This window comes from Syngnathus acus, chromosome 16 (genome assembly GCF_901709675.1).
Source record: "Syngnathus acus chromosome 16, fSynAcu1.2, whole genome shotgun sequence".
Classification (NCBI taxonomy): Eukaryota; Metazoa; Chordata; class Actinopteri; order Syngnathiformes; family Syngnathidae; genus Syngnathus; species Syngnathus acus.
In genome coordinates this window covers 2866271-2893913 of record NC_051101.1, presented here as the reverse complement: position 1 = coordinate 2893913, position 27643 = coordinate 2866271, and the positions used below count along the sequence as shown (strand labels likewise).

At 47.1% G+C, this 27643-nt stretch overlaps 3 protein-coding genes and 1 non-coding gene across 11 annotated transcripts; 1 reads left to right on the top strand and 3 right to left on the bottom strand.

The window, feature by feature from the left end:
• Positions 1–1339: 1339 nt before the first annotated feature.
• chd4b (chromodomain helicase DNA binding protein 4b) lies at positions 1340–14856 on the bottom strand. 7 transcript variants are annotated; one of them, XM_037273118.1, is made up of 41 exons: positions 14615–14856; positions 14249–14443; positions 13633–13757; positions 13273–13521; positions 13078–13193; positions 12797–12896; positions 12522–12723; positions 12319–12434; positions 12118–12235; positions 11864–12036; positions 11458–11703; positions 11184–11387; positions 10894–11105; positions 10644–10775; positions 10455–10554; positions 10133–10324; positions 9610–9810; positions 9376–9513; positions 9043–9164; positions 8773–8946; positions 8555–8696; positions 8216–8465; positions 8000–8124; positions 7784–7876; positions 7575–7716; positions 7332–7501; positions 7070–7259; positions 6808–6837; positions 6390–6476; positions 5279–5370; positions 5079–5212; positions 4857–5001; positions 4626–4782; positions 4437–4519; positions 4130–4355; positions 4013–4051; positions 3756–3920; positions 3575–3683; positions 3214–3346; positions 2931–3126; positions 1340–2823 (listed from the first exon to the last, which is right to left on the bottom strand). In XM_037273118.1, the coding sequence occupies exons 2-41, from the start codon at positions 14310–14312 to the stop codon at positions 2621–2623; spliced, it is 5895 nt and encodes a 1964-aa protein (XP_037129013.1). In that variant the 5' UTR covers positions 14313–14443; positions 14615–14856; the 3' UTR covers positions 1340–2620. The 7 variants fall into 7 exon arrangements, with proteins under 7 accessions (XP_037129013.1, XP_037129017.1, XP_037129016.1 ...); XM_037273122.1 differs by having other exon boundaries at positions 7082–7259; XM_037273121.1 differs by having other exon boundaries at positions 14249–14414.
• Positions 9862–9993, bottom strand: LOC119136536. Its single transcript, XR_005100773.1, has one exon.
• A 3480-nt stretch (positions 14857–18336) lies between the features above and the next one.
• Positions 18337–24700, top strand: wnt4b (wingless-type MMTV integration site family, member 4b). Its single transcript, XM_037273365.1, has 9 exons — positions 18337–18818; positions 19382–19580; positions 20192–20345; positions 20902–20986; positions 21087–21218; positions 22215–22357; positions 22430–22570; positions 22724–22886; positions 23066–24700. The coding sequence occupies exons 2-9, from the start codon at positions 19492–19494 to the stop codon at positions 23233–23235; spliced, it is 1077 nt and encodes a 358-aa protein (XP_037129260.1). The 5' UTR covers positions 18337–18818; positions 19382–19491; the 3' UTR covers positions 23236–24700.
• cdc42l (cell division cycle 42, like) lies at positions 24385–27614 on the bottom strand. Of its 2 annotated transcripts, none has more exons than XM_037273427.1 (6): positions 27481–27614; positions 26250–26354; positions 26085–26157; positions 25902–26011; positions 25574–25771; positions 24385–25368 (listed from the first exon to the last, which is right to left on the bottom strand). In XM_037273427.1, the coding sequence occupies exons 2-6, from the start codon at positions 26352–26354 to the stop codon at positions 25279–25281; spliced, it is 576 nt and encodes a 191-aa protein (XP_037129322.1). In that variant the 5' UTR covers positions 27481–27614; the 3' UTR covers positions 24385–25278. The 2 variants fall into 2 exon arrangements, with proteins under 2 accessions (XP_037129322.1, XP_037129323.1); XM_037273428.1 differs by having other exon boundaries at positions 27371–27514.
• Positions 27615–27643: the final 29 nt, after the last annotated feature.

The window sequence follows — 27643 nt, the reverse complement described above, 5'->3', positions numbered from 1 at the left end:
AAAACCGTTTCAACACAAAACCTGACTCGAGTTTCCCACCATATAGCAGCATTACGTCAAAAGGGTGGAGGTGTTAATTTGTGTTGCATTCACCGGGCGGGCACAACATTAAATATAAAAAAAATCTACACACCAGTTTTTTTTTTTAAATGATTAAGTTGCATCAAAAAGCACGCTTTAGGATAATAAAGCAACAAAATAGAAAATACAACTACATGAACTAAAATGTTTGGTTCAAGGGCGAATTGATGAGTGTGTCAAACTTGCCAAATAGGGTGCCAACACTCATCAAAGTTCTTTGTACATGTTTAAAAATATTTAGTGGATCTAGATTGCTCAAAACATTCCTCTTTTTGTTACCATACTCCAAAATGGTCCAAATTATAGCTACACATCCCAAGACTTGCTGCCAACAATTTATAAGTGCATCATTACAGTAACTCAAGCAAAGATGTTGACAAATTCCTTAGCTACAATTCTCCTGGTGACCTGTTCACATGCAGTGGGGGGAGAGAGAAACATACTGAGCTTACTCTGAGGACAAACACAGTCTGTATTATCTGAACTTCAAAAGAGACCAACATACATTTGTCCACTCACCCACATCATTGTTCCTCTTCACACAGGACCTCAACGAGTCTTGTCGACTTCTCTGCAGGAAATGATGAATTCAGCTCACATTTAACATGATTGCTCCTTTTTGCAGTGTTTCACCTCCTTCCTTCTATTTTGCCGCCTAAAATGACCACTGGTGATGAGATGATGTTCCCGCCCTGCAATTTGCTGTAATTCTCTTAAATTGCCAGGAGATAATATGCTGCTTCCTGACTCGGTCTTTGGCCAATCTTCCTCTGAAAAACTTAAAAGTGCACACTCTAGAGACAAAAGTATTGAGACACTTCAATATGGAATAGGCAACATCAGCTTGCACTCTTGTGGGTAAACTAAAATGTTTTCCTTTGTGTTTGTGGGAATCTGTTCTAATTAGAAGGCTCTTGCATAGCAAACTCATTCAAGCACGCCTTTATGGTGAGTAATCCATTGATGCCCAACGAGTCAGTGACCCAACAAAATGACCCAATGTCACTCGATCTGCCCTAAATATAATTTATTAAATGAGTTTTTTTTTTGGAGAAAGCTAAAACCGAAAATAAATAATTAATTTCCGAGCAGAATGCTAATGCAAACCCGCACTCACCCAACGATTGCATCTGAAGGTCTGGAGACACGAGACAATAAAAGTAATAACCCATTACTTTTGCCTCAATTGCTCATTTCTTATGTATAGTCATTAAAAGTAGAAATTGGATTGACGTTAAAAACAAGAGATCACGATCAGCAGTTGACCTTTTATTGTGGCCCATTGGAAAAACAAACGTGATAAAAACAACAACGCGGTATTCTTAATAACGATACATGTACAGAATTAATTTAAGTTCAAGACTGACGACACGTCCCAAAACCCGGCCCCTTCTCCTCGGGCGTACCTTATTTGGAGCAAAATACAGGAGCTTGCGGGGATTTCAGGAATGTCTTGGGTACTACGTGAGCCGATCAGCAGGCCAGTTCAAGTGATATGACGGGCGGGTATATTGGGATGGAGGTGACAACAATACCTTTGACTCTAACAGGCTTACTCATTGAGACGACGGCACATCCTGCAAGGGAGCACCAAATTGGGCCTGTCTCACTGACATATACATACAGTATAATTCTAAACGTACAGTGCAAAAGTGTTAGGCCGCCTATCCATCTATTTTCTACAGTATGGTTGCCCTCGTTAAAAACAACCATTCACCCGCATGCACACTGACTGACAATTTGGAGCCTTCAGTGTGTTTTAGGAATGCTGAGATTCGAACCAAGAATCTAAAAACGCTGAGACCGATGCACTTAACCACTTGCCGTATGTCAATGTCATTACTAAAAGGCGAGTACCCGGCCGACGACTTGCATTTATTACTGATGGTGACCTAAAACCTTTGCACAGCACTGTAGTACATACAATTACATTGTCGAAAAGTTGCTTTAATTCGCTAGTTCAATTCAAAAGGACAAATTTGCATTATAGCTACTTTGGAAACATTGGACAATACTATTTGTACTTGATTTCTAAATTGAGAATCTTTTCGTTTTGTAATATTCAAATTCACTGATGATACAAAATTCCCTTTTTGATTGGAACTAGTGAATGAAACTAATTTCTCCACAATATTTGATGCAAGATGAACCTGTACATACCATCGACAGACAAACACGTTCAGGTGACATCACAACTTCTCAAGAAAAACAAACAGCATTTAAATGGCATCATTTCCAACAAGGGAAAAGGAGCCAGAAAAATCAGTTCAAGACTCGGCCTCCAATAGTCCAAACACCGCAACAAAGATCCACGATTTCAGAAATGCACATGACTCGGCACAGTTCGGCCATGTTTGAGGAGATCTGTATTTTATTACTTCCGGTCTATGGTGCTGATCCTTTGGGTTCAGAGGCAAGAGGTGTGTGTGCGTGTGCGCGTGTGTGTGTGCGTGTGTTTGTTCTGAGGAGGACTGACCTGCCTGTGCTGTACAAGGAGGTTAAAGAGGAAAGTTTGGGAACGGAGATCCACTACGTTGGCTCAGCGTGAAACCTGCATCTGCTGCACGCTCTGCGACTGGTTCGGGGCGCTCACATCGGGCCCGCGGCTGGCCAGCCTGCTGAGGATGTTGCGCTCGGACATTTGCAGCCGCACGGCCACGGGCGGTATCCTGGCGATGGTCGCCGGGAGGCGTGTGACATCCGCCTTCATGTCGCTCAGCAGCTCCTCCAGCTGTTTGAGAACTGGAAGGTAAAAATAAATAAATACAATCTGAAGTAATAACTCGGTTGCAATGGTGACTAAAGATTATATATGTATATATTTTTTAAATGGCGTCACTTTGTCTTACCTTTATGCAGAACTGCATTGGCTGGCTTGTTTCCTGACATGGACTCCTTGCTGAGGTGCTGGTGGGACTCGGCCAGACACTCCACCTCACTGAAGCGCGTGTTAAGCGCCATGGAAGGGTGTGCCGGGTCCTCCGTCATGTTGAGGTAGGCCGCCCGGCGTAGCTGCTCCTCGATTACCAACGCTTGCTCCAGTAACTACCAGAGGACCACGTTTGGCCGGTGAGCACACTAATTGAGTTTCAGCACTCACACAATGACGAGGGGGGCGGGGGGTCACTTCACCTTGAACCTGCGTGCCAGGAACTTGTTCTTGATTTCCAGGAAGTTGCCTCTGCTCATTTCGCCCTTGAAGGGCTCATTGAGGATGGCGAACCTGACGTCGTTCTGCACGTCCTGCCACCGAGCGTAGCCGTGTCTGGGGGAAGGTCACGTTGAAGCCAAAAACAACTTTTTTGGGAATCGTTGGCATGAGGTTGATTCGGAAGGTTGCCATTCGATTGGGGAAGAACAAAAAACCTCCAGCGGGTTCGATACAAAATAATATTCACTTTGATTTTCAAAACAATGCAACAGTTCAAATTTGCTGATGATTTTCCAAATGTCAACATACAACATTTGATCCAAATGTGCACATGAAGGATACTGTATGATGCCAGCAAGGAGCCAGTAGTCATGGCGACGGTGCCAAATCTCAAAGGTTTTCTTAGTGACGGTGGCTGCCCTCTCCTCATTTTGCCAAAGGGAGTGAAGCTCTATGGGTCAGAAAGGTTATGAGACTGGGTTGGAAGGCGCAAGGAAATGTGTGCGTGCGTGCATGCCCCCACCTGTGAAGCCTCCGTCCGCTATGTTGAACATGAACCTCTGCTTGCTGGCTTTCCTCTTTTCCTCGCTGACATTCAACATGGACAGCGCTCCTTCCCTGGTGTTGTCTCCATTTTGAAGTCTGCTAGCGTCCTCAGATTTCACACCATCTTTGCTCTCTTGTTGATCTGCATGAAATTATGAGATGTATAGTATGTCGAACATTGTCTTCACCAAAAGGAGAGCCTCGAACATTTAGAGACTGCATAAACGTGCGCACCTTTCTCTGGATCCATCTTTTCATCTTTAGCCTCTTCAGCTGAAAGAAAAAAAACTGATTTAAAGCACACTAATGAAATTAAAATAAACATTTAAAAAAAAAAAAATACAGCCTCACCTTTTGATCGCTCCTCCGCATCTGTTTTTCCATCCATCTCTTCACCTTTGACATCAGCAGGAAGGGCCTTGTCGGCCTTGTCCTCTCTGTCCTTGCTAAGGTCGTCGGGCTCGCTCCCTTCATCGCCACCTCGCGTCTCCTTCTCCTTGTCCTCCTTAGCTACAGGATCCTCATCTTTGCTTTCAGAGGCCGGTGACTTGTCAGACTCATCTGGGATTTCAATAATCTGAGGCAAAGGGAATGATGGCGAGTTTGAAATGAGGTCAATGCCATTACCGTAATCGATGAGGCGTGACTGACGAATCACCTCTGGCTCGTCCGTCTTTCTGGCTTTGGTGTCCTCGGCATCCTTCTTAATGTCCTCTTTGTCATCTGATCTTGAGAGATCCTCTGTTGATACAAAGTCGCTTTTGTTGGAATGCATTTTTTTTTAAATGCTCAAATGCAGTTTTGAAAGCTTCATGAAGGTTACAAGCTGAGCTTCACATCCCCGTACCTGGCACAGGAGTGTTGGGTTGCGTATCGGCAGGTGTCCCACTCGAAGGGGTCTTGGGGTCTTCACCCGCAGCCAAAGCCGCAGCCCTCTTGTTTTCCTCCAGCTCCGCCATCCAAGGCATGGACCACTGACCATTCACATGCTCAAACTCCTGCACCTGCGGGGAGCAATGCGTTGCGTCACGACGCGCGCTCCATCGGGCATCAGATCGGATGGAGATGAAAATCCAACCTTTTTTCTGATGAGGGACATGACACCGATGCGGGTGAGCACGTGTTGCCTGGACAGTCCCTCTCGCGGGACGCCATCTGCAAAGGTCTCCGCTCCGTCGGCTCCCGGCTCACACAGGTGCCTCATGAACAGAGACACGTACGCCCTGTGGGGAAAAAAAATAGCGGAATTAAAGGAGCACGACATATGGACCGCACTTGAAAATAACTAAATGAGCCTCACTTGAATTCCTTCTCAGACTTCCCTCGAAGGTCCCTGACAAGCCACTGGTTGTTGAAAGCATCCTGGGGAGGCATCCCATAGCGCATCACCACATTCAGGAAAGCCTTCCTCTGCCGCGCGTTGAAGCCCAGAACCTGACATCGGAAGCGAATCTCAGTAAGAAGCCGGTGGAAAACAACTGAAGGCAAAATCAAAGTCACCTCAATGTTTCCTCCCACTCGGGCCAGGAGCGGAGGCAGAGGCTTGTCCCGGTCGTTTCGTAACCCTTTGCGGCTCGGTCTGCGGGCGTTAGCTGCGGCGGGACAAAAGATCAGTCAGATCATCACGCGGCAAAATACGAGTATTTTACTCCAACAATGAAATAAATGAGTGTTCTGGAACTTAACGAGTGTTTGTGTCGGATGTAATTGTCCTGTAGGTTCCACTGAAAGGATGTTGGACTTACACACAATCACGGCAACCTTGTGCTGAAGGTGCCCCCCTCTCTCTTTCTCTTTGGCCACACGTTTACCTCAACAGCCGCCATTTGGAACACAAATGCTTTCAGGACACTTACAACTGAAAGCAGCACCATTTAATCCAAATTCAGAAACAGCAAGATCTTTGATTAAGGGCAACAATGGTGACAGTAGATAAGCAAAATGTGAATTAGAAAAATAGAGCAAGTGCTAACAATTTAAGTGAACATATGAACAAAATCAACGAGAGTACAATTTGTCTTTTAAAGGCAAACCACGCCCAAGTAGGCGTCGAGCGTTTTCTGTGCCTTGGCCGCTGCCGCCTTCTCCTTCGGCAGACAGCTCTCGCTTTTTTCATCTCGTCTTGCCTTTGTGCGCCCCGAGCAGATGATGCATGGACATCTGCTCTTTTCTGGGCTTAACTTGAGGCCAGTGTAGCTTGCGTCAGAATCGGTACGCATATCTGCAAGGTGGGGGCGGTTGTGAAGCTTGTTAGTAAGGGAAAGCAAGAACTGCAGCTTGAAGATATATGCAGACAATTTGTTTTAGTGTGTTAGTGTATTTTTTTTTTAATCTTCAAGTCGCTACAGTGAAACCTCAAAGGTTGTACAGTTCCTGGAAAATATACCTCGAAAGTTGAACTCCACAAGAGATCCATCCAGAAGGTGACAGTTTGAGTCTAAAAGTGACTCCGGTATTTTTATTCAATTGGAAACCTTGTTTCGAGTTTGTATGTAACTGTTTAAGGTTCCACTGTGCTTTGGGAAATCCCACAGAGCACAGACAGATGACTTATGCGGCACCAAAGGCGACACACGCAAGCCCATAAGAGCATCGACGCGTTTGTGTGTACCTTCAGAACGCTCGTCAAAGTCCTCGTCGCCCTCCTCCGACGCCACAGAATAATCAGACTGGTTGTCGGATTGATCCTCTTGCCAATCTGGGTGCGGGGAAGGCGAAAGGAAAAACTTCCTTAACTCTTGGTCACAATCGGATTGATAGTCATGACAAAAACGCTTTAGTTCTTTGCTTTTTCTTTTTTAAAAGATTTTAAAGCTGTTGTCTACAAAGAAATAGCATGCATTCATTGTTTTAGCAAGTTCTAATATCGTCACTCTTTCTCAATATGATCAAAGAGCAGACTTTAAATTATGCATCATTTTGGAAAAGATGAATATTCAACTACACCCAGTCCCTAAAACTCCAAATAAGTACAACACACATTTCATGCAATACAGAATGAAAGCCGTTTGAGCGTTTATTCCACATACTTGATCTCCATCTGAAGCCGTTTGTCCTCACTAAAAAAAACAAAACAACAATTCAGCACAATTGTAGGACAACGACGACGCATCAGCACACTACGAGTGTGCTGACTTGTCTTGATCGTACATGGGCCTCAATGTGGACATCAAGAAGATTGAATAAATGCTCCAAGAGCTTCCCAAACACACACTCACGGTGCAACACGGACACGAACGACAGCACAGCACAGGACAGAAAGAAGAGGTTGCATTATATATGTTTCTGTACCCTGTCTTATACCTCGGTCCTCCTGAGAACCGTCATTGTAGTTAACCGGCTTTCGAGTTCTTTTGCCTTTGCCCAGATTGCGGGCCAGATCCTCTTGCTGCTGCTCGTAGTGATGACGTAGCAGCTTCTCCCAGTAATCGGGGTCGACGCTTTCCTCCTGCTTGATCACCTCCCGCTCCACTTCCTCCTCCTGATGGCATACAAAGATTGACGTTTGGGTGCCGACTATCCCCGCCGTCATCGGGGCTTTCGCGACGTGTACCTCGTCGTCCTCGTCTTTGACTACGTATTGTGCAACTTTGAAGGAGCTGAGGTATTCGTTCATGCTCTGGATTTCGGTGTCATCCGTGGCGTCCTGGTTCCGGTCCAGTAGACGATCAATGGCGTGGTCGTCGTAGTGGATCACACTGCTGTCGTCCTCTTTGTTGTCCCCTGAACGCGAGACGAATGACAACATTAAATATGAAATAAAGTCGTCCGATGACAACCAGGAAATGCCACCGACCCTCTCCAGCTTCATCCTTGAACAACTCCTCGGTTCCAAATTTGAGAATGTCGTCAAGCTCCTGCTTGGACATGGAACCGGTCTTGGAACCGAGGCCGGGTCGCACAACCAAGTGGGTGAGCATCATTTTTTTCTTTGCGACCTGATAAAGGAGAGACAAATGAGCAAGGTTGAACTGTACGCAAGGACGTTTTTTTTTCTTTTTTTACCTGTGTGATCCTCTCCTCCACGGATGCTTTGGTCACAAAGCGATAGATCATCACCTTCCTGTTCTGGCCGATACGGTGAGCTCGACTGAATGCCTGCAGCACACGCACATGAATGCAACAGTTTAAACCCCTGAATTTTTTCCCCCCCTAACCTACAGAGGCAACTTTGGTGCCCTAGAATTTAATTACTTGACTCGAGGCTGGGGGTCATCATACCTGGATGTCATTGTGAGGGTTCCAGTCGGAGTCATAGATGATAACGGTGTCTGCAGAGGCAAGATTGATGCCCAAACCTCCTGCTCGAGTTGAGAGGAGGAAGGCAAACTGTGGAGCGCCGGGAGCTGTTGGAATAAAAACCAAGACGGATGTTCAAAACATGCAAACCGCCTCATTTCAGTACATAGGCAATAATGTGAGGGATAAACGGTCAACCATTAAAGCGGTCGATGGCCTCCTGCCGCATGTTGCCCGTGACCCCGCCGTCAATTCTCTCGTATTTGTAGCCCTCGTTTTCCAGGAAGTCCTCCAGCAGGTCCAGCATTTTGGTCATCTGGGAGAAAACCAGCACCCTGTGACCTCCTTCCTTCAGCTTCTTCATCATCTTGTGCAAGAGCATCAGCTTGCCGGATGCCTTGGTCAGAGCCAAGCCCTCGTACATGCCGTTGGGAAGTTTCGGAGCCTCCTGCCAGGAGAAACGATGAGATGGATTTGATGACGCGTTTGCGTTCCAGCCGTCCGCGCGGCATCGTAACAATGAGACACGGGTCGTACGGTAGCGGCAGCGGGAAACAGGTAGGGGTGATTGCAGCACTTTTTCAGATCCATCACCACATTGAGCAAAGAGACTTGGTTTCCTCCTCCGCGGGTGTTCAAGGCCTCAAAGTTCCGAGTTAATATAAACTTGTAGTATTTCCTAGATGGAAACAAGAACAACAAATTAATTTCCAGAAAGAATCATCAACATCGTGACTTCCGAACTTTAGACTGACTTCTGCATGGGGCTGAGCTCCACTCTGACGATGAGCTCGGTCTTGGATGGCATGTGCTTGAAGACGTCCGCCTTCAGCCTCCTGAGCATGTGCGGGCCTAGCATATCGTGGAGCTTCTTGATCTGGTCCTCTTTGGCGATGTCGGCAAATTCCTCCAAGAAGCCTTCCAAGTTGCTGCGGAGGAAGAGGGAGGAGGAAAAACAACGTTGAGCCAAATGAGGGCAATCTACTCATGCGGCACGCTCGGGGCGAGGATGTGCTGAGGCTGACTTGAATCTCTCTGGAGTCAGGAAGTTAAGCAAATGGAAGAGCTCTTCCAGGTTGTTTTGAAGAGGCGTGCCGGTCAGCAGAAGCTTGTGTTGCAGCGGGTAGTTGTTCAACACTCTGAAGAACTGACAGAGGGGAAGGAATTAATCAGCAACGGAAAATACATTCAAAATTGGAACAAGCTCTACTCAACATGGACGCATTTTTCTTCAATACAAATATCGTAGTTCCCGTAGGAAAAAAATACAGTTTTTATTGACCTGATCAATATTTTTGCTCATGGTCATCATACCACCAGAATGTATTATCTACAAGAAATAGAACGCGTGTTGTCACCTTGGACTGGTTGTTTTTCAGCCTGTGAGCCTCGTCCACAACCAGACAGGCCCATTCGATGGAGCCCAGCACAGCCTGGTCGATGGTGATCAGCTCATAGGACGTGAGCAGGACGTGAAACTTAACTGTGGAGTCTTTCTGCAGAACAGAAATCCCGTGGAGAGAAAAAGCAGAACTTTTAGGCCTGGGAGCCACACTGCATAGTTTCAATATGACATTTTGTGTCTTTCTCACCTTCATCTTGGAAGCCTTCTTCCCACCTCGGATGGCATTCCCTTCGAAGGAGAACTCGTTCTCTCGGATGACAGCCCTGCTGTCCTTGTCACCCACATAGGTGACCACATACATGTCCGGGGCCCACATCTCAAACTCTCTCTCCCAGTTGATGATGGTAGACAGAGGTGCGCTAACCAGGAAGGGACCTTTGGAGTGACCCTGATAAGGGAGTGAGGGCAGTGTCAACATTTCATATTCAGCCTGCAAACAATTGTCTTGCCCTGCCTTTAGGATAAAGCTCCTGACTATGAGCTGCTCCCCTGTAACGGGCAATGTTGCTCTATGTCCAATGTCCGACCGCCCCAACTGACACTGACGGACAGAGGAGAGCCAACTGGACAAAATAAAACCTTTACTCTGGTACATTGACCTACAAGTTTAACATTGTCGGCAACCAACCTTGTAACATTGTTACAGTTAACTTCTAAGTCAGTAAGTAACACTGTACTAATATGAAATATGCGTCTCTTGGCCGTCTCACCTCCTTGTAAAGCGAGTAGAGGAAGACAGCGGTCTGGACAGTCTTTCCTAAGCCCATCTCATCGGCCAGGATGGTGTCGGTGGCCTGCGCCCAAGAAAACCTGAGCCAGTTCAGGCCCTCTAGCTGGTAGGGGTGAAGAGTGCCCCCAGTGCTGTCCAGGTAGTCAGGCTGACGGTCAAACTTGATGGTGGGCTGCATGAGGAAGCAGAGAGGATGATGAATACCACCAGCATTCACTTTCCTGATCCCTCACTTGACAACATTGAATGACTAACGAGCAGTTGCGAGCCAAAAAAAGCAAATGTTTGGGTGGAAAACTTACGTCTACCACAGGATTAGCAGGTGGACGCTCCGTCTTCTTAATTTTGACAGGCTTCTTCAGCTTCTTGCCAGGTCTGCCCTCGTCACCAATCATCAACTCTCTGGTTTGTTTGGAAAAAGCATGTTGAGTGCCACTTGGCTCTATTTCAATTCAGAAAGAAGTCCGGTACGCAAGCAAGCCTGCGTCTACCTGTGATTCCAGTAGGTCTGCTTGTAAAGGTCAAACTCTGGGATGTCCATGTCTTCGCTCTCCCACGTGGACTGGTCGTAGGCCAGATCTCGCCATTTGATCAGGTAGTGCACGTTGCCCTTCCTGTCCACACTGAAATGGAAAGCGTGAGATCATCTGTCCGCTTAGAGCAAAATCAATAATCCAGGGTCACGACGAGGACATTTGCATTCACTAATATTTCACGCTAACGTCCCAAGCGTTCGTTCACCTGTGGTTGAGGATGCGGTGTATCATCAGCCACTCCATCTTGACTCCGTAGCGGTAGAACTCCGCCTCCATGTGGACAAAGAGCGGATCCTTGTTCTTCCTCTTGGTGCTCTTGTCGTCGTCGCCCTCGCCGCCAAAGTCGACAGGCGGCGGCTCGTCCATGTCGGTCTTCCTCTGGTAGTTGCGGAACATCACCTGGCAGTTCAGCTCCAACTGGTGAGCACAGGCACGAAGGTTAGAAGGTGCATCGTAACAACACGAATGTCCAGCAGCGTCAGGAGAGGCGAGCACCTGAAGCTCGAGCACCCAGGAGCAGTGCCAATAAGACATGTTGCACCATTTCACAAAGAACTCCCTCTCCCTGCGGCCAACCAACGGTGGGGGATCGGGAGCCTCAGCGGGCAGGTCAGAAGGCCGGGGAACGGGCGTGGGGGCAGGCGGCTCTCCCCAACGCCATGTTAAGACCTTCTGGACTTTACCCTTCATCGGTGGACACTGTCAACAAGAGGAGAGAGAGTCGGTGTTGCTTTGGCTGTCTCTAATCGGAGGAGACTTGATTGGGTACCTTGCAGCGGGGGCAGATCCACTCGCCGTTGGGGATCTCGGGGAGAGGCGGGTTGAGACAGTGGATGTGGTAGGACGAGGGGCAAGTGTCGCAGCAAAGGAGCTCCCCTCCGTCCTTGCACACCCTGCAGTACTCAATGTGGTGGTCGTCCTCTTCCTCGGCGCCGTCGTCCTGCCTGTCGTCCTCGTCTTCCACTTCGGCGTCGGAGAGCTCCTCCCTAGCTTCCCACTGGATGCCCTCCTTCTCCTGGTGTGTCAAATCAAAAGGTAGAGATGGGGGTGCACGAGTAAGACATCTGAGGTAAGTTTCATTTCACTGTGGTCGCTACTCCATTGGCGTCAAAGATTTCTTTGTTTGTGTGTCACTTCGGAAATTGGCCCGAGTTTGCCACCCCGACGGTACTCACGCAGTGTGGGCAGCTCCACTTGCCCTCCGGGGCCTTTTCCATGTCAGGGTCCAAGCAGACCATGTGATAAGCCCTGGGGCAGGTGTCGCACAGAATGATCTCTCCTCCCTGCTGGCACACCTCACAGTAGTCCTGGTGGTCCGTCTCGTAGCCGTCGCCATCCTCCGTCTCCACTGGTTGGAGGGGGGGCACACGTGAGCTGACGTTCTGAGCCGACAATAGAACAAAAGACGGGTGGGAGTTTCACGCCGCACCTTTCTTCTTTTTCTTCGAGCTCTTGGACTTCTTCTTGCTGCGGCGGCTGGAGCCCTCTGACACGGAGAAGTTGCTTTCGTCAAAGTCGCTGTCCACATCGGGCTCATCTTCATCGCTCTGAAAGGGAGAAGAGCGACGCGCTCAAACACCGTTAACGTCGGCAAAAGACAAGAAGACAAAAAAGTGTCAAAAAATCTTACCGAGGAGCGCTTTCTCTTGCTGTTCAGGCCACCAAGTTTGATCTTGAGTGGAGCCACTTTCTTGGGTTTGGGCTTCGGTGGAACTTTAGACTTGGATTTTTTACGAGCATTAGGTCCTGAGCCGGAAATGAAGAGAGGGGAATACATGAATGATTTCAAACGCAGCCCAGGATATTTTCTCACATGGCCCTCCGTGCAGTTACCTTTGCCTTCTTTGGTTTTTGCCTTGCGGAGAGGCGGCGGCGGCGGGGCTGCCACCGGAGCAGCGGGCGACGTCTGAGCGGTGACGGCGGCAGGGGGTGCGGCACCACCATCGGGCCCTCCGTCCGTCCCGGCAACCACCATGTTCTCCACAGCAGCTGCCACATTGGCGGCTGCCAAGGCTGCATTGGCGGAGGCGGAGCCCTGCAAAGGAGACATCCGGTCAGGAAGGAGGAGTGCTCCAGTCGTGCGTCATTGAATGGATTCAATGTGACACCTTATGGGGATTGTTTGTGCTAAACTCTCTCCACTTGGCCATCATTAGCGTCATCATCTTGGACACAGCAATTTTGGGGTTCTTGGCTGCAATCAACGGCCTGAGGAGAACAACAAATGTCAAGTTGGCACAATGCGTTTTCATTGATGCGTTCCGATATTTATGTTTTAATAATAGTTACAAAACTGCATGGCGTGATTCTAAAAAAGTATTTCTAATATTTTGCTGCTCTTCAAGAGGGAAGGTTCAACGTTGAATAAAATTAGGTACAGTTTTCACACCTGACAAACTGACTGAAGGCCTTGTAGTTGGTGAGTGAGTTGTAGTCTTCCTGAGTAAAGGTGTGGTCAATGTCTTTCATGCCCCAGGCATCCAGCATCTGTGAGGAGCTTTTCGGCTAAGGTTGGAAAAGGAGTGGGGAAGACGCGAATTAACACCGCCTTGCGGAACCCGCCGTGTGACAATTCCCAGTTTACCTGGCAATCATCATCGTCATCTTCGTCGTCATCTGGCTCTGGATCTTTGCGCTTGCTCTTGGATGAGCCCCCTTTCTCCGCAGACCCGCCGGACTTCTTCTTGTCTTTGGTCGAGCTGGAGCGTTTCTTCTTTTTCCTTCCCGGGGCGTAATCGCTTCCATCACTGTCCGAGCGCAGACCTCCCTCATCCAGGTTCCGCTCGGTTGCCTCCCCTTCAATGAGGTGCTCAGGAGAGCTCAGCGGCAACTCCTGTTTGTATGGAAAGAACATTGAAGACAGACAATTTTTCTTTCTTTCATTAATTCATTGTTGATTTAACTATGCCCGTGACCCATCGTGACATGATGAAAACCAACTCACCTCTCTGACAGCTCTCTGCCTCTTGTTGCTTCTGCTCTCCCTGCTGCTCTTCTTGGCCTTCTTCTTCTTCTTGGATTTGGGAGCCTCTTCTATGTCAGACATGATGTCTTCGGCCTCGTTGTCGTCTGCAGGTGACACTCAAAATGCTTGTCACTTTATTCATTCCCACGTTTAACCTCTATTTGAAGTGGGGGGGGGGGGGGGGCTGTAGTGGCGCAGGCGCAAACATGCACGCCCCTGCAGGCTGGAGAGTGGAGGAAGAGGAAGGAGGGGGGTTGGGGCGCGTGCACAGTGGCGTGCACACACAAATCCGCGTGCACGCCTACCGTGTGGCACAAAACACCAGGGTTGAACAACTTGTGGGCTTTTATTCTTTTTTTGCACAACTTTGACAGTCGGCGGTGGTCCCCTCGGCGAAAGCGCGCGTCAAAATTGTAAATAAGGAAAAGGAGGGGGGACACCTGCACGTGAAGTTAGCTTAACTAACCTATCGTGACCGAGGCGACGCGGAGCTAGCTCGGGCTAACACGTTAGCCTCGCTTTGAAGGCGACCCCCCTCCCCCTCCAAACATACACGCACTCCCCCGGTCAAAAACAAAAAGAAGACTCAGCTTACCGTGGAGTAACGAGTGCTCCTCGGCGGCCCCGAAGTCGTCCCTGTCATCGTCGCTGCCTGACATGTCTCCAGTGTGCCCCCCCACCACCTCCTCGCTCGAATTAATCCCTCCTAAAGCTCTCACTCCTCGGTCGGTCGACGAGGGAGGAGGGAAAATGACGTGGGACTGCCGGAGAGTGGACCGAGGTGGGTGTACTGTCCAAGGGGGAAGGGAGGGGGCGGCTACGTTTTTTTTTTTGTTTTTTTTTAAATGGCACTGTGTTTACAATATGAAACAAGTTGGCTAATTAGGTTTAGACACACTACACAAATGACACTCTTAAGTTGGAACACGACAATGGAAAGTTGAAGCCGAAAAAGGCCTACCTTGACACCTTGGAAACTTGCTGCGGCGTGCTTGTGCGGTCCCAGGTCGAAGTGATCTCTCTCTCTTCCGTGCCTCTTCCCACAACTCGGCACGTTTTAGTCAATTTAGTGTTCATTCATTAGGGGAACAAATGAAAACACGATGCCCTGTCCTCTCCCCCAGCCTCAGAGCTTAGCTAACATCCTCGCAAGCACACAAAGGGGGCCAGACATCCCATAATAATCCCCCCTCCCCTCCCACACGCGCGCAGGACTCTGCATGGTTACCACGCAACCGACAGACCATAATACTCGCAGGGCCCAGCCTGCCCCCTCCCTCCCCCTCTTCGACGCGCGCGCGCGCTCTCACTCACTCGCACGCATTCACGCGCACGTTACCCACTCCAAGACATACATGCCCAGGCCCTCGGAGCCACCGCGTTGTCATGGCGACGCCCCCCGCCCATGCGTGCCTCTCCAGACCATAATATACTCCAAACGAACTACATCCCATAATATACTACACTTTGAAAAGGCAAGGAAATGGGAGGGAAACCATAGTCTAGAGAGGTAGGCCCAACCACCACCAGTGACAGCCCATAATAGTCGCTGAATGAGCATCTACCTGGGCTGACCAACAAAACAATTTGTGCTTTGTGCAAAAACAATGTCCGCCACTGTGGCCACCTATGATCCGGTTCAAGTCAATGAGGTCAGATGGTGTGCAGAGAAAAAGAAAACTTCGAGGACCACAGATCTCGGGAAGGCCTAAATTTGGGGTGAACGTTTTTGACTGGGTTACGTCGTTCGAATGTACTGCAAGGTCGTACCAACGAGCAGGTAGAACGTCGGTTAAATGCTAAAAGGCTTAGCATGTTTCCCATAATGCAACAGTCATGAGGAAAATGTTGCTTTTGGCATTTAGCCTCCATTTTGCCAATAGGTTTGAGCGACTTTACCAAATGTGGTTCACTTCACATTGGCAGTTCCACGCTTCCGGAAAAATGAAATAACTGATTCAGCGTTGTGAGGCGCCCGCAGTCAGGCCAAGACTGTTTGTAAACCAAAAAAATGTGAAATCAGAGATCAATTTTGAAATTCATATTAAAAAATTGTTTGTACACGGTGACGTTCCTCTATCTGTAATTTGTATTTCTACAGCTTTCCGCTATAACAGCCTACCCGTCAGTCAGTGCGCACACTTCGCATAGCAACAAAGGCCGCGTGCGACTTTCCGTCCGCCTCCTCCTGGCATCTTAGCCGTCTTACTTCCACCTCTCAAGCACAACCCCCCCCGCCCGCTCATCCCCCCCACCACCACTGCACTTTTCCCTGCCTAACAACACGGCCGCCATCCCATAATATTCATACACCGCCGCGCGCGTGGCTCTTTGTCAGCGGGAACGCGCTCTTGCGTGACGCAGTGTTCCTCGGATGCGTAGGTAGCAGGTGAAGGTGACTTGCAGGAAGGGGGGGGGGGGCTCTATTAGTATTCGTATTTTGAAATTATTATCATCTTAACAGTCACCGAGAGAACACTCAGCGGTCAGGCTGGCTCGTACTTGGTGGGTCTGCTGCCATTTTTGTTGTCCTCCTCTTGAGACATGATGTTGAGCATAGAATGTGTCCCAAAACTTTCAACCACCGTGGCTTTGAATGACTCGACGTGTTTCTGGGTATTGACAACTAGCTGAATGCAGATTGAAATTAACAAACCAGCCTATCTCCCGCGCGCCATTTTGAACGAGGATGGACTCCCGCCGCTGAAAATTGTGACCTTGCGCACAAAGGCGACAAATAGACTCATTTGATTGGACGCCTTGTTTTGATTCAGGACGGCGGACTGTCCTGGGCCACTTTCTTTCAAAAGAATGAATAAATGCTTCACCGGGCTTTCATAGCATCCTCCATTTCCTCATCAGGCCTTGCAGCCCGGCTACAGTCTATCGGCAGCGCATGATAAAATGTCCACAAAATGGGGGAGAGATAAAGATTTCAAAAAGAGGGGGGAAAAAAAAGATGGGGTGTTATTTACGAGAGGAGGCTGAAGGAAGGGGACCGGCGTAGCAGAGGCGCCGGACGTGACAGCGGGCCGCTCATCACCATGGCGTTGCCGTGGGCGACCGCGGAAGATGACGTCACCGGGAGGAGGGGGTGGGGGGCCACACAAAGAAGGAATATGACACGAGGGCGGAAAAGGATGGGGGGGGATACCTCGATAGGGAAGAATTTAGTAAGGAAGCGGGTGTCACAGGGTTCAGGGTGTCACAGGGTTCAGGGTGACAGGACCAGCGTGACGACGGCCAGCGTGGCGACGGCCAGCGTGGCGACGTCTGCGAATGTTTGATGGCAGCGGCGCAACGACTGATTCAAGCAAATGAGCCCCCACCTCCGAGTCATAAATACGAGCGGGACAAGAGCCGTTTTCGCTTTGTTGGCGCGTCAGAGGGGAGAAAAAAAAAAGTCACTACTTGATAAATCCATAAAATCCTGGGATTTGAACGGCCTCTGGCAGAAGTAAACATTTAGGGTCAGCGAGGCCTTCTCTGCCGGTCCAGTTTCAGAAGCGTCGCAACCCAAATTCGACAATTTGTGCCATTAGATTGTTGGGATTTATCGTCACTTGTCCTTTCCATTCATTTCGCAGCGGGCTCTCTGTTTGCTTATTCCTCAAAGGCTGCCAACGGCAAACGATTTTGAGAGTCAATCGATAAATTGCGGCATTTGCTCCGGCGTTGTCAAGTGTTGCTTTACGGCCCCTTCCCCTTAGCCAATGTAAATGGAGCCGCGGTCCACGTCGGCGGCCGCCTGTATCCCTCTGCCCTCTTTTCCCTCTGAGCCGGCCGGCGTGATTTATTTGCCTAAGTTCCAATATTTGTCGGCACTGTGTTTTCCTCCCCTTGTCCAAATGTCACCCCTTCTTCCAAGACAATATGGGGGAGCGGGAGAGAGGGAGGGACGGAGGGCATGTGCAGGGTGGGGGCACGGCGAGATGGTTAGGTGGGGAACAAGTAGGGAAACTCGTAAAAAAAAAAAAAGCAACAAAGTTTGGGAAAATTAAACATTCGCTAAACCGAAGCTGCGCTTCTCACGTGTGACTACTGTACAAGTGCTGTGTCATTGTTTTGCAAGAACTGCAGCAACACTCCACCAAAAGCAGGAAACTTGCAGCGGAAATTTCCCCCAAGGTAGAATATATTTAGTCTTTTTGAGTAAAATGTTGTTAAAGTAATAGAAAGTATCTTTAATTGAATGAAATACATCAATCAAATGAAAAATATTTTGGAAAACATTCTCAGTGGAAAATTTCTGCAGAAAATATTAACCTAATTGTTAGTCTAATCTAGTTCTTAAATTAAAATGTTATTTATTTTGAATATACAATAAAAATATTTTGTAGGAAATTTCAGCTGAATTTTAGTGTCATTTTGTTGTTCTTACAATCGCAATGTTTATAAAATAAAAAAAAAACCTAATCTAATCAATTCTCAATTAAAACCTTAAACAGAAACAAACATTTTGCTGCAGAAAATTCCCCCAAATCAAAAAGTTTTCAGGTTTGAAAATGAAACCGAAAAATCCAATTTTACTGACATTGGTCAAGAAATTTTTATTACATTTTTTAATCAGCAATCCAAGTTAAGTTTTCAAAATGAAATTTTCACACCAATTCAGAATCTCCTCGTTTTTTGCAGATTTTCCTATTATAGTAACAATGTAGCCATATATGACAAAATTTGCTGTGAACTCAGCCCGTCCCTTTGTCACGCACCAATAAAGAGCTTTTATAAACTGTTGCCATCTGTGAAGTCATGTACGTGGCTCACTCACCCCTCCCACCCCCCTCGCATCCCCACCCCGGCTCCCACCCGTCCATCCTCGCTCCCACCCTCACTGGGAGCCGCCTCTTTATAACCCATCAGTGCTTGGTGTGGCCGCTTCCAACCTGGAAATTGTTGAGCGTGCATAATGGAACCTGCTCATGACGCGGCGCTCCCAACCGATTCTTGATCGATGCTTCCGGAAGTGTGAAAGTTCATTTCTTTTCAACGTCATTTTTATTCCGCTCAAGTCAAACACGTGGACTTGCTTTCCAGAGAAGTCCGAAAAACCCGTGAAAGGTCCACACGGGCACGCTTGAAAGAAATATTCATTTAGAGCAACTTGGATTAAATTTCAGTTTGATCTGCAAATATTAAACTGGATACCTCAGCACTACAGACTGGTGAGTGCAGATATACTGGTTTTGGTTTTACAGCACAAAATGAAAAAATTGTCTTTTCAATTTTTTTTTTAAATAAAAGGAAAAACAGCACTATGGTCTGTTAAGATCAAGTCGCTCCTCATTTTTAAATAAAAAAAAAATAATTCTGAATAGAAAAATCCGCATTAAGGCAATTTGAGATAATCTGATTCAAATATTTTTGAGAATGGGTTTTCAGCAGAAACCGTTTTTTTTTATTTTTAGCATTTACAAATATATACATTTTTTTTCTCCTGGTGGAAATTAAAAACAAAAATTAGAAGACAATTTGTCATTTTTGTTCTTCTTTCCAACAAATATTACCCCTACATACGTTCCTCTAAAAATGTCATTTTTAGTTATTAGCCCAAAAAATCTTCAAAAATAATAAAAAAAAAAATTTGCAATTAAATTTGAAGCAAACTATCAAAAGCAACCGTCAAGGTAATGTATTACCCCAAAAGTACTATCTGCCAACTCATGGAATCTCATTGCTAAAGTCAATCTCCATCAACTCTGTTTTTGACCTTTGACCTTGCCAACAGCTATGAGGGGCTCAAGCCCAGGTTCAGGAGCAGGAACATAGACCAGACGGACAGACAGACGGACACGGCTGACCTGACGCACGCAGACGGAACGACGGCCGGACGGTCTGATGCCAAGCGTCTCCACTGTCAATCTCACGGCACCGCTCCTCCTCCTGTTGCTATGGGCGACGCAGGCCGCCATGGCAACCAACTGGCTGTGAGTCGGACGCGCGCGGGAAGCCGGGCGGGAGGGGAGTTTGTTTGTCATGCTATAACGTTTCAAAGATAGTGACATGTCTCCCCATCCCTTTCAGTCGCTAGCCACTTTTTTCTTTGTCTTCCCACCGCTGACCTTTCCCTTTCCTTTCTCTTCGCCGTCAATGAGGCTTCTCTATCTTCTTTGCCCCCGCTTGTCCCCTTGTTTCCGCTGCCCACCCCAAAAAAAGTCATGCAACTTGTTACCTCGTTCTTCTTTATGCACCCGCCTTTGCGGCGTACTCCTGAATTATGCCCCCTCTGTGCGTCACTACACCGCAAACGTGGCAAAAGTACTTAAGTAGGATTGTAAAAAGACTGCAATAAAAAGAGGAGTACTTATTTAAATCCTGTAAATAGTATTCAGAGATTTGCAAGATCAATGTTTGAGACTACTTTGTTGAAATTTGTGCAACAATCTAGAGCGAGTTGGGCGTGGCTAAAATTAGCATAGCCTTTTAATATAGCTAATGCTAAATAGCATCTATGTTGTGGTTCTGTACTTGGCGACTTCCCACCACTGCAAACCTGTGTGAACCACCCTCCCTCTCTCCCTCCGCTCTGTGTCCTCAGCTCCCTGGCGAGGCTGCCTCGCTCCCGGCCCGTGTCCGGGGCTGCCCCATGTGCACGGCTGAGGGGGCTGACCCCCGGGCAGGTGGGGGTGTGCAGGGCACGGGGGGAGGTCATGGAGTCTGTACGCAAGGCTGCAGAGATGGTCATAGAGGAGGTAGGATGCCATTTTACAACATCCCTCCCTCCATTTTCTATCGGGCTTGTCCTCGTAACGGTCACAGGAGAACTGGACCTGGACTAGTTGCCGTACAAGAACTACACTACGAGACGTGTAAGGAACTGCCAAGGCGACCCAGATATAAACGTTCCCATTCTATTTAAAATGGAATTAATTTTAAAAGCTCAGAATTCATTATTTTTGACATTCAGGATGCTGAGATTTGTGGATTGACTAAAGTTTATGCGACTGTGATAAGCGTCGCTCATATTTTAGGTCTTTAAAACATGAAGGACGCTTGTAGCTGTCGTAAAGTGGAAGCAACGGCATTTAACTGCAGCCATTCGAAGAGCTGCATTTTGCTATAGTGCCCTTACAAAGATAATTGGGACCAGTTTTGATCGTCACTATACGGTAACTTATACGGTTATGGGCAACTCCAGTTCGAGGGCCGTGTTTCCTTGCTTCGTCACATCTGATTCAAAGGATCAAAGTCTCATAGGATGTGCGCCAAATAAGTCATATCGTGATCATGTTTACACATCTACTCTAGTGTCAGCACCAATTCAGGAACCGCCGTTGGAACTGTTCCACCACCCCCCGAGGAATCAATGTTTTTGGCAGAGTCATGAATCAAGGTGTGGCCACAGATAACCAACTCCATTTTGCGTTTGAATAATCACAAATTTCCTGTGTGTTTTGTTTACTCGCTAGTTTTTCTGGATTGTTTTTAAACAGGCACTCGCGAGGCAGCCTTCGTGCACGCTCTGTCCTCGGCGGCCGTAGCGGTGTCCGTGACCCGGGCGTGTACGCGCGGGGAACTGGAGAGGTGTGGCTGTGACCGGAAGGTCAGAGGGGTGAGCCCCGAGGGTGAGCATGGATTCTGTTAGGTGTGTGTGTGGGGTGGGGGGGGAAGGCGGCACGACGGGAAATTCTCAGTGACTCACATCCAAAGACATGCAAACACTACAAAGTGTCACATTCCAGCGGCAATGTTGACATTGAAAGAAATTCTCCAAACTCTTCAGTATCATTGATATTGAATAACCAGTCACTGCCCAAGACTTGTTTTGATATCCATCCACGCAAGTCTCTCTTAACCCTTGTGGATTGATCCACCCTGGTCAGCCCCTGACCTTCCAGCCTTGTTGTTCTACGGCACAAGTCTCAAACTCTAGGCCCGGGGGCCAGAGACGGCCCACCACATCATTTTATGTGGCCCGCGAAGACAAATTATTCATCAAATTCGTGTCATTACTAGAATTGCAAATTGTTTTCACTTTTAATATCTTTTTTTATTTTTTATATTTGACTTGTTTTTACTCGTCTGATTTGAAAACGAGTTATTTGTCAGTTTGGTTTGTAGCTTTTACTGTATATAATGAGGTGCTCATACATTTATTTGAGTTGACAGTCATAATGGCCCTCCGAAAGAAGCTATGACTACAATGTGGCCCGCGAAAAAAATGAGTTTGACACCCCTGTAGAATCTACGGGGACCTCCCTTGGACTTCTGTCCCCAACTACATGTTCCGTCTAAGCTTGTTTGCCTGTCCCTCTGGCTCTTTGGGGCCCTTCTACTACAGCAATGAAGCATGTTTCTGGTGAATTAGAGCTCTTTAAGTCATACGTACATAAGGACAATTTAGAAAAACCTAACTTCTTTTGGCATGAGAGAAAACCCAAGAGAAACCCAATTAAAGCATGAATAGAGCAAATCCAAATCACAAACTGAAGAACCGTTAAAGGCAGGTTAAGCTCACCAAGATAGCAGTCATAGAAAATATTTGTAAAAATGGCCTAATAGAATAGAAAACTGTGGATCGGGAACAAACCAAGTCTCACTATCCTTTCTTTCCATCACAGGCTTCCAGTGGTCAGGCTGCAGTGACAACCTCTCCTACGGCGTCGCCTTTTCCCAAACTTTTGTAGATGAACCGGAACGAGCCCGGGGCCTGTCGGCCGGCCGACCGCTGATGAATCTTCACAACAACGAGGCTGGTCGAAAGGTTGCTCATCACTTCTTCCGTTTTATTTGCCCCCAAGATCCAGTGTTCATTTTCAACGTTTCCTGTCTTCAGGCCATCCTTCACAACATGCAGGTGGAGTGCAAGTGTCACGGCGTGTCTGGCTCCTGCGAGCTGAGGACTTGCTGGAAAGTCATGCCGCCATTTCGGCGCGTCGGAATCGTGCTCAAGGAACGCTTCGACGGAGCCACAGAGGTGCGCATGGTCACACATCAGTACATCAAATTCACATGGTGAATCACTCCATGTTGAACTGATCAAGAATCTTCAATTGACCTCTCAGATGTTCTTCCATTTTTGAGGTTTGGTTGGAAATAGAAAAAAGAATGACCCCGATTCCTCCGGTAGGTCCGTTTGACTCGCATCGGATCCAGGACCGCTCTGCTCCCTCGCGACCCCCAGGTGAAACCCCCTGCTGCCAGAGACCTGGTGTACCTCGCACCGTCCCCAGACTTCTGCCACCTGGACCCTGACAACGGCATCCCTGGGACCGCGGGCAGGAGATGCAATGGTGAGGGTTTATTTTCCCCACAAATGAAAAACTGAAATCCAACGAACCTATTTATTGCGGGTTTCTCGACCCAGAATATAGACTGCAAATTCACAGCTACTCATTCTCAGGATGAACGCTGTCAACAAAATCCTGATTATTAAAACCAAAATCTGACTTCTGCCCCCTTCCGACCCCAGGAACGTCACGGTTGGCACCGGACGGCTGCGAGCTGGTGTGCTGTGGGCCGGGCTACAGAGCGGGCCGTGCCGAGGTGGTTCAGCGCTGCTCCTGCAAGTTCTCCTGGTGCTGCTCGGTCCGCTGCCAGCAGTGCAAGAACACGGTCACCATTCACACCTGCAGAGTTTGAAGCCATCCCTACTGCCCCCTGATCATCGTCCCTATTAAAATAAACCTAACACCTTAGAAGAGAGACCCCCAATCACAGACCAGACACTCCTCAACCACGGGATGAGGATAGGACTATTTCACCACCGATGACACATTTATCTCTTAACTTTTTACAACGAAGCAGTGAGGCCGCTCTGAATTCTCGCGTTCAAGTCGGCCCTCAAGCCTAATTAAAACCCAAACTGGGTTCCATCGTTACTCCTTACGCGTTTGTAATACTGAAAACGACAAGCACAGACGTGCATGCACGCTAGTACGCTCATCACTCGCTATGCAAAGTGGTTGGCGCATTTATTTGATATCCTGGACATTCATGTACGACTTTTCTGCCAGCACTAGTAACGCAATAGTAGGACAAGTCAGCGTTCGGGGACACTGGCAGTCTTAGTAATGATTTCTCTTTCTTTCACTACCATATAACTGCACACTAGGAAGACAACCTTGGCATTCTAGTACAAAAACTAAATGACGACATGCTACTAGCGCTACAAGTGTCTCAAAATTCTATTCACATCTAGCTCTTCAGTAGTAGTACGAGAACCATGACATGCAGTTTTGCCTTACATGTAGTTATCCTGCAAGTATAGCAAAGTTGCCAGAAGAAAAAAAAAAAGTCCTACCAGTGACGACAAAGTGTATACAAGTCTTCACAATGATATGAAATAAATGTTCACTTTATTATAACGGCCCAAAAAAACGCCATCTAATCATCTCCTACTGAACCGACAAGGCTTTCAAAGCTGACTGTAAGCGGCACGAACGGAAACGTTACAGCACTTAGTTGCATTCACTGTGTTCACGTCCTTTCCGTCGCCATTTATTTATTGCACAGTGGAGACCTCGCTGCACTTTGGCCTCCAGCAGACACGTTTAAAACGCAGAGAATAACTTCTACTGACATTGGTGTCCGTCTGTCTTGCATTTCGCTCCCTCGCCTTGCATGGGTCGAGCTTGTGCGCGCACTCGCAGCGCTTTTAGCTTTGCTTGTGTCGTCTAATAAAAAGCAGTAGTTTTGTCCCACTACATTGTGAAGTGGTTCTTTGAACTGCTCACGTTTTCAGAAAGTTTGGGGTTGGATTGAGCAACAAATGAACTTTGCTAATTGCTGTCCGTTAAACCATTTTATTACAAATATTGTGTGATTACAAATTCCCACCAATTTACTAGCAAAGGTTAACATCTTAATCGTTCAAGATTGAGATGGATGCAAAAGATTACAGCTTAATTTTTGTCGTTTTGCATTAACAATCACCCTGTTGGTAGTCTAGTGATGTCACAAACACACAAATAAAACCAATTTTCAAAATGGAAAAAAAATGACTGCTAAAAAGGTCCCAAAATAAAGTCACATAAAATCAATGCAATATACACAAAAGAAGGAATAAAATATAAATTCTTTAAGTCACCCGCATAAGGGAAAAAAAGTGAAAATGGCCTCCCCGCTAATCACCGAGTGTTTGGAAGGAAGAAGCGCTTACGGAGCACAGCCTTTGGAGTGTACGAAATAAATCTCGTGTGCTCGTCATTCAAATCAGTCAGAAAAGATTTGAGAGTACCACTTTTGATTTGAGTTGCCCCTTTACATCATAACCAAAGTTTACTACAAATTATTTTTTTGTCTTTTTCACTCCATCAAATTGGGGAAAAGCTTCAGAAGGCCATATGAGTCAAAAGCAAATGACGTCATCGCAAAAAAAAAAAGCTCTTTTAAGGGAGGTGAAGGGTTCCTGCCCCATTTGTGGAGAACGCGACTATTGAAAAGGTTTCACCGATGAGAAGACGACTGAGGCTACTCGCGTTTGCTGTACTGCACACTGACCTTTCACTCCCTTTGCTTCGTTCAACTCTTTATTTTTGAAGGCACACACAGCACAACCCCCTTTTAAGTCTCTTTGTACCTTCCCCATTGTCCTAATTGGCCACTGAACTCGATGTTTCCCCCCGCCCCCCTCCCCACCACAATGTTTTCTCGTATACCGTTGGGTCTCTGACTGCCGCTCGTCTATAGCAGGACGCACTTCCTCTTGGTTTTGGTCTCGGGGGGCTCCAAGGCGGCCAGGATGGCCTCGTCAAACACGTTCTTGAGGCCTCGCTGGTTGACAAAACAAAAGCGAGTAGGCGTCACATGCGGATGCTGTCTGTTTGGAGATCCCAATTAAACGCTTCTTGCAAGAGCATTGCTATGCAAACATCTTCCTGTCCATGAAAATGTCTCAGAGCTCCAGTGTGTTTGCAACTTGTGCTCTCTAGCTAACATAGCACGAGCCTGGTTTAGGTGAGCAAGCGGCGCGTCATACCTGTGTGAGAGCAGAGCACTCGACGTATTTAACGGCTCTGAGTTCCCGGCCCAGCTTCTCGGCGCTCTCGGGGTACAGGGGGCGCTGTTTGTTCTTGGCCAGCTTCTCAATGGTGTTGCTGTCCTCCCGCAGGTCCACCTGAGTTCCCACCAGCAAGAAAGGCGTGCGTGGGCAGTGGTGGGAAATCTCAGGAACCCACTGAAGAGGGAGTGGGTCGACATATTAAATTTGATGCTCAGGAATATGTCAAAATTACTAAATAGGTTGGACAGAATAATTATGATGGCATAGTTCACCATGAAGTCAAAGTTGAATCCTAATAACTGACCTTCTCCTTGACATTTTCAAATGATGATGGGGACACGACAGAGAAGCAGACAAGGAACACGTCTGTCTGTGGGTAGCTGAGAGGACGGAGCCTGTCATAGTCCTCCTGACCTGGGCGCACGGGAAAAACAAGGATGCTTTTGTAATGTGGTCAGCGAGTGAAAATGGAGTTAAAATTCCTTACCTGCTGTGTCAAAAAGGCCTAGTGTGTAAGGCTCACCCCCGATCATCACAGTCACTGCATAGTTGTCAAAAACCTTGCACAGTAAAAAAATAAAATAAAAAGTTGATTGCTCATTTCCCCTCAAAGATATCCGAAAATTTGATTTCCTAGAAAAGCTAATCTTACCGTAGGCACATATTCTGAGGGGAACTTGTTGGTCGTGTAGGAGATGAGTAAGCAGGTCTTTCCTACCGCACCATCCCCGACAACTACACACTTTATAGTCTGCATCTAATGACACAAAAGAAAGAAATGATAAAATATTATATAATATGAGAGCAGACATGGTTGCCACATGAATCCATTTTCTTATGACCTGAGTAAGACAAAAAGTTGAAAAAAGTGTCAATCTAGAACACTAAAGATTGTAATCCCAAACTTTATTAGGTTTTGACACTTTTTGGGAAAATATACAGTACAAAGATAGCCCACTGGTAATTTGCTACCTACACACATAATTATAATGCCACCAGATACGTCTTCTTAAGATGAAGGCAAAACAGGAAGGAAGATTGAGTAAGGGTTGCTGTCCTATTGCGTGCGGCTTTTAAGTCCATACATAATAGAAAGTTAAGCTCTTCCTATAGCAGAAACCTCACACTTGCTTGCCACATTATCCTAGTGTCCAAGCACGAAAGTGGGCAATTAAACACCACGAAAATAAACATTAACTAAATTTCGAAGTGAGTTTAAAGGTATAAATTGTCATACAGATATCGTATTGGGGACTTCTCTGAAACTTAATTGCGGGTGAACGTTATCATTTATGAGGCAATTGTGTTGCTGCTCAAAGCGTTTGTTTGGAACTGATTTGAGGCTCGTCGTGCCAGACTTGTTAATACATGTACAAGCGCAAAAAAATTGACGACAGGGGTTCACTTCCGCACAGGCCACATTTAAAACATCCAATTAAAACAACGCAATAATCACCCCATGCTGTTAATTCGGCAATTATATCATAAAAGCCTGCTTATAAAAATAGCCTAAGCCTCAAAGGTGTGGAAGTAAAAGGTCACAAAGACACGGGCGAGGCGAAAGTACAAAACCAAAAAAAAGTATTTACTACATCAAGTCACATTCGTCGCTTCAAAGTGTTATCTCGCGCTACCAAATAAAGATAAACGTTCATAAATATGCCAAAAATGTGCTAAACGTGACAAGTGCATAAAAGCAGATTGATGCTAGCCAACATTACACGCACGCACAGCTCGGTGGCAGCGACTCAGCAGACGCTCGAATTTACTCACTTTTCCACTCGGTGTGAGTCGCAAATGTTCCAAATGTTCTACTGCGCGAGTCCACTTGAGGAAAGAACACGAATTTTGCCGTTCAAAGCGGATTTTTCTACTCTACTCACCGTTTTTTTCCTTCCGACAGGTTAGGCGTTGGTTACATCCGGGTTTGAGGGGCGAAAGACTTTGAGCGCAGGCGCACTAGAGACTTGCCGCAACCTCGTCCGGAGATGAAACAGCGCCACTCAGAGGAAGCAGTCACACAAGAGACTATAAAAATAAAATACA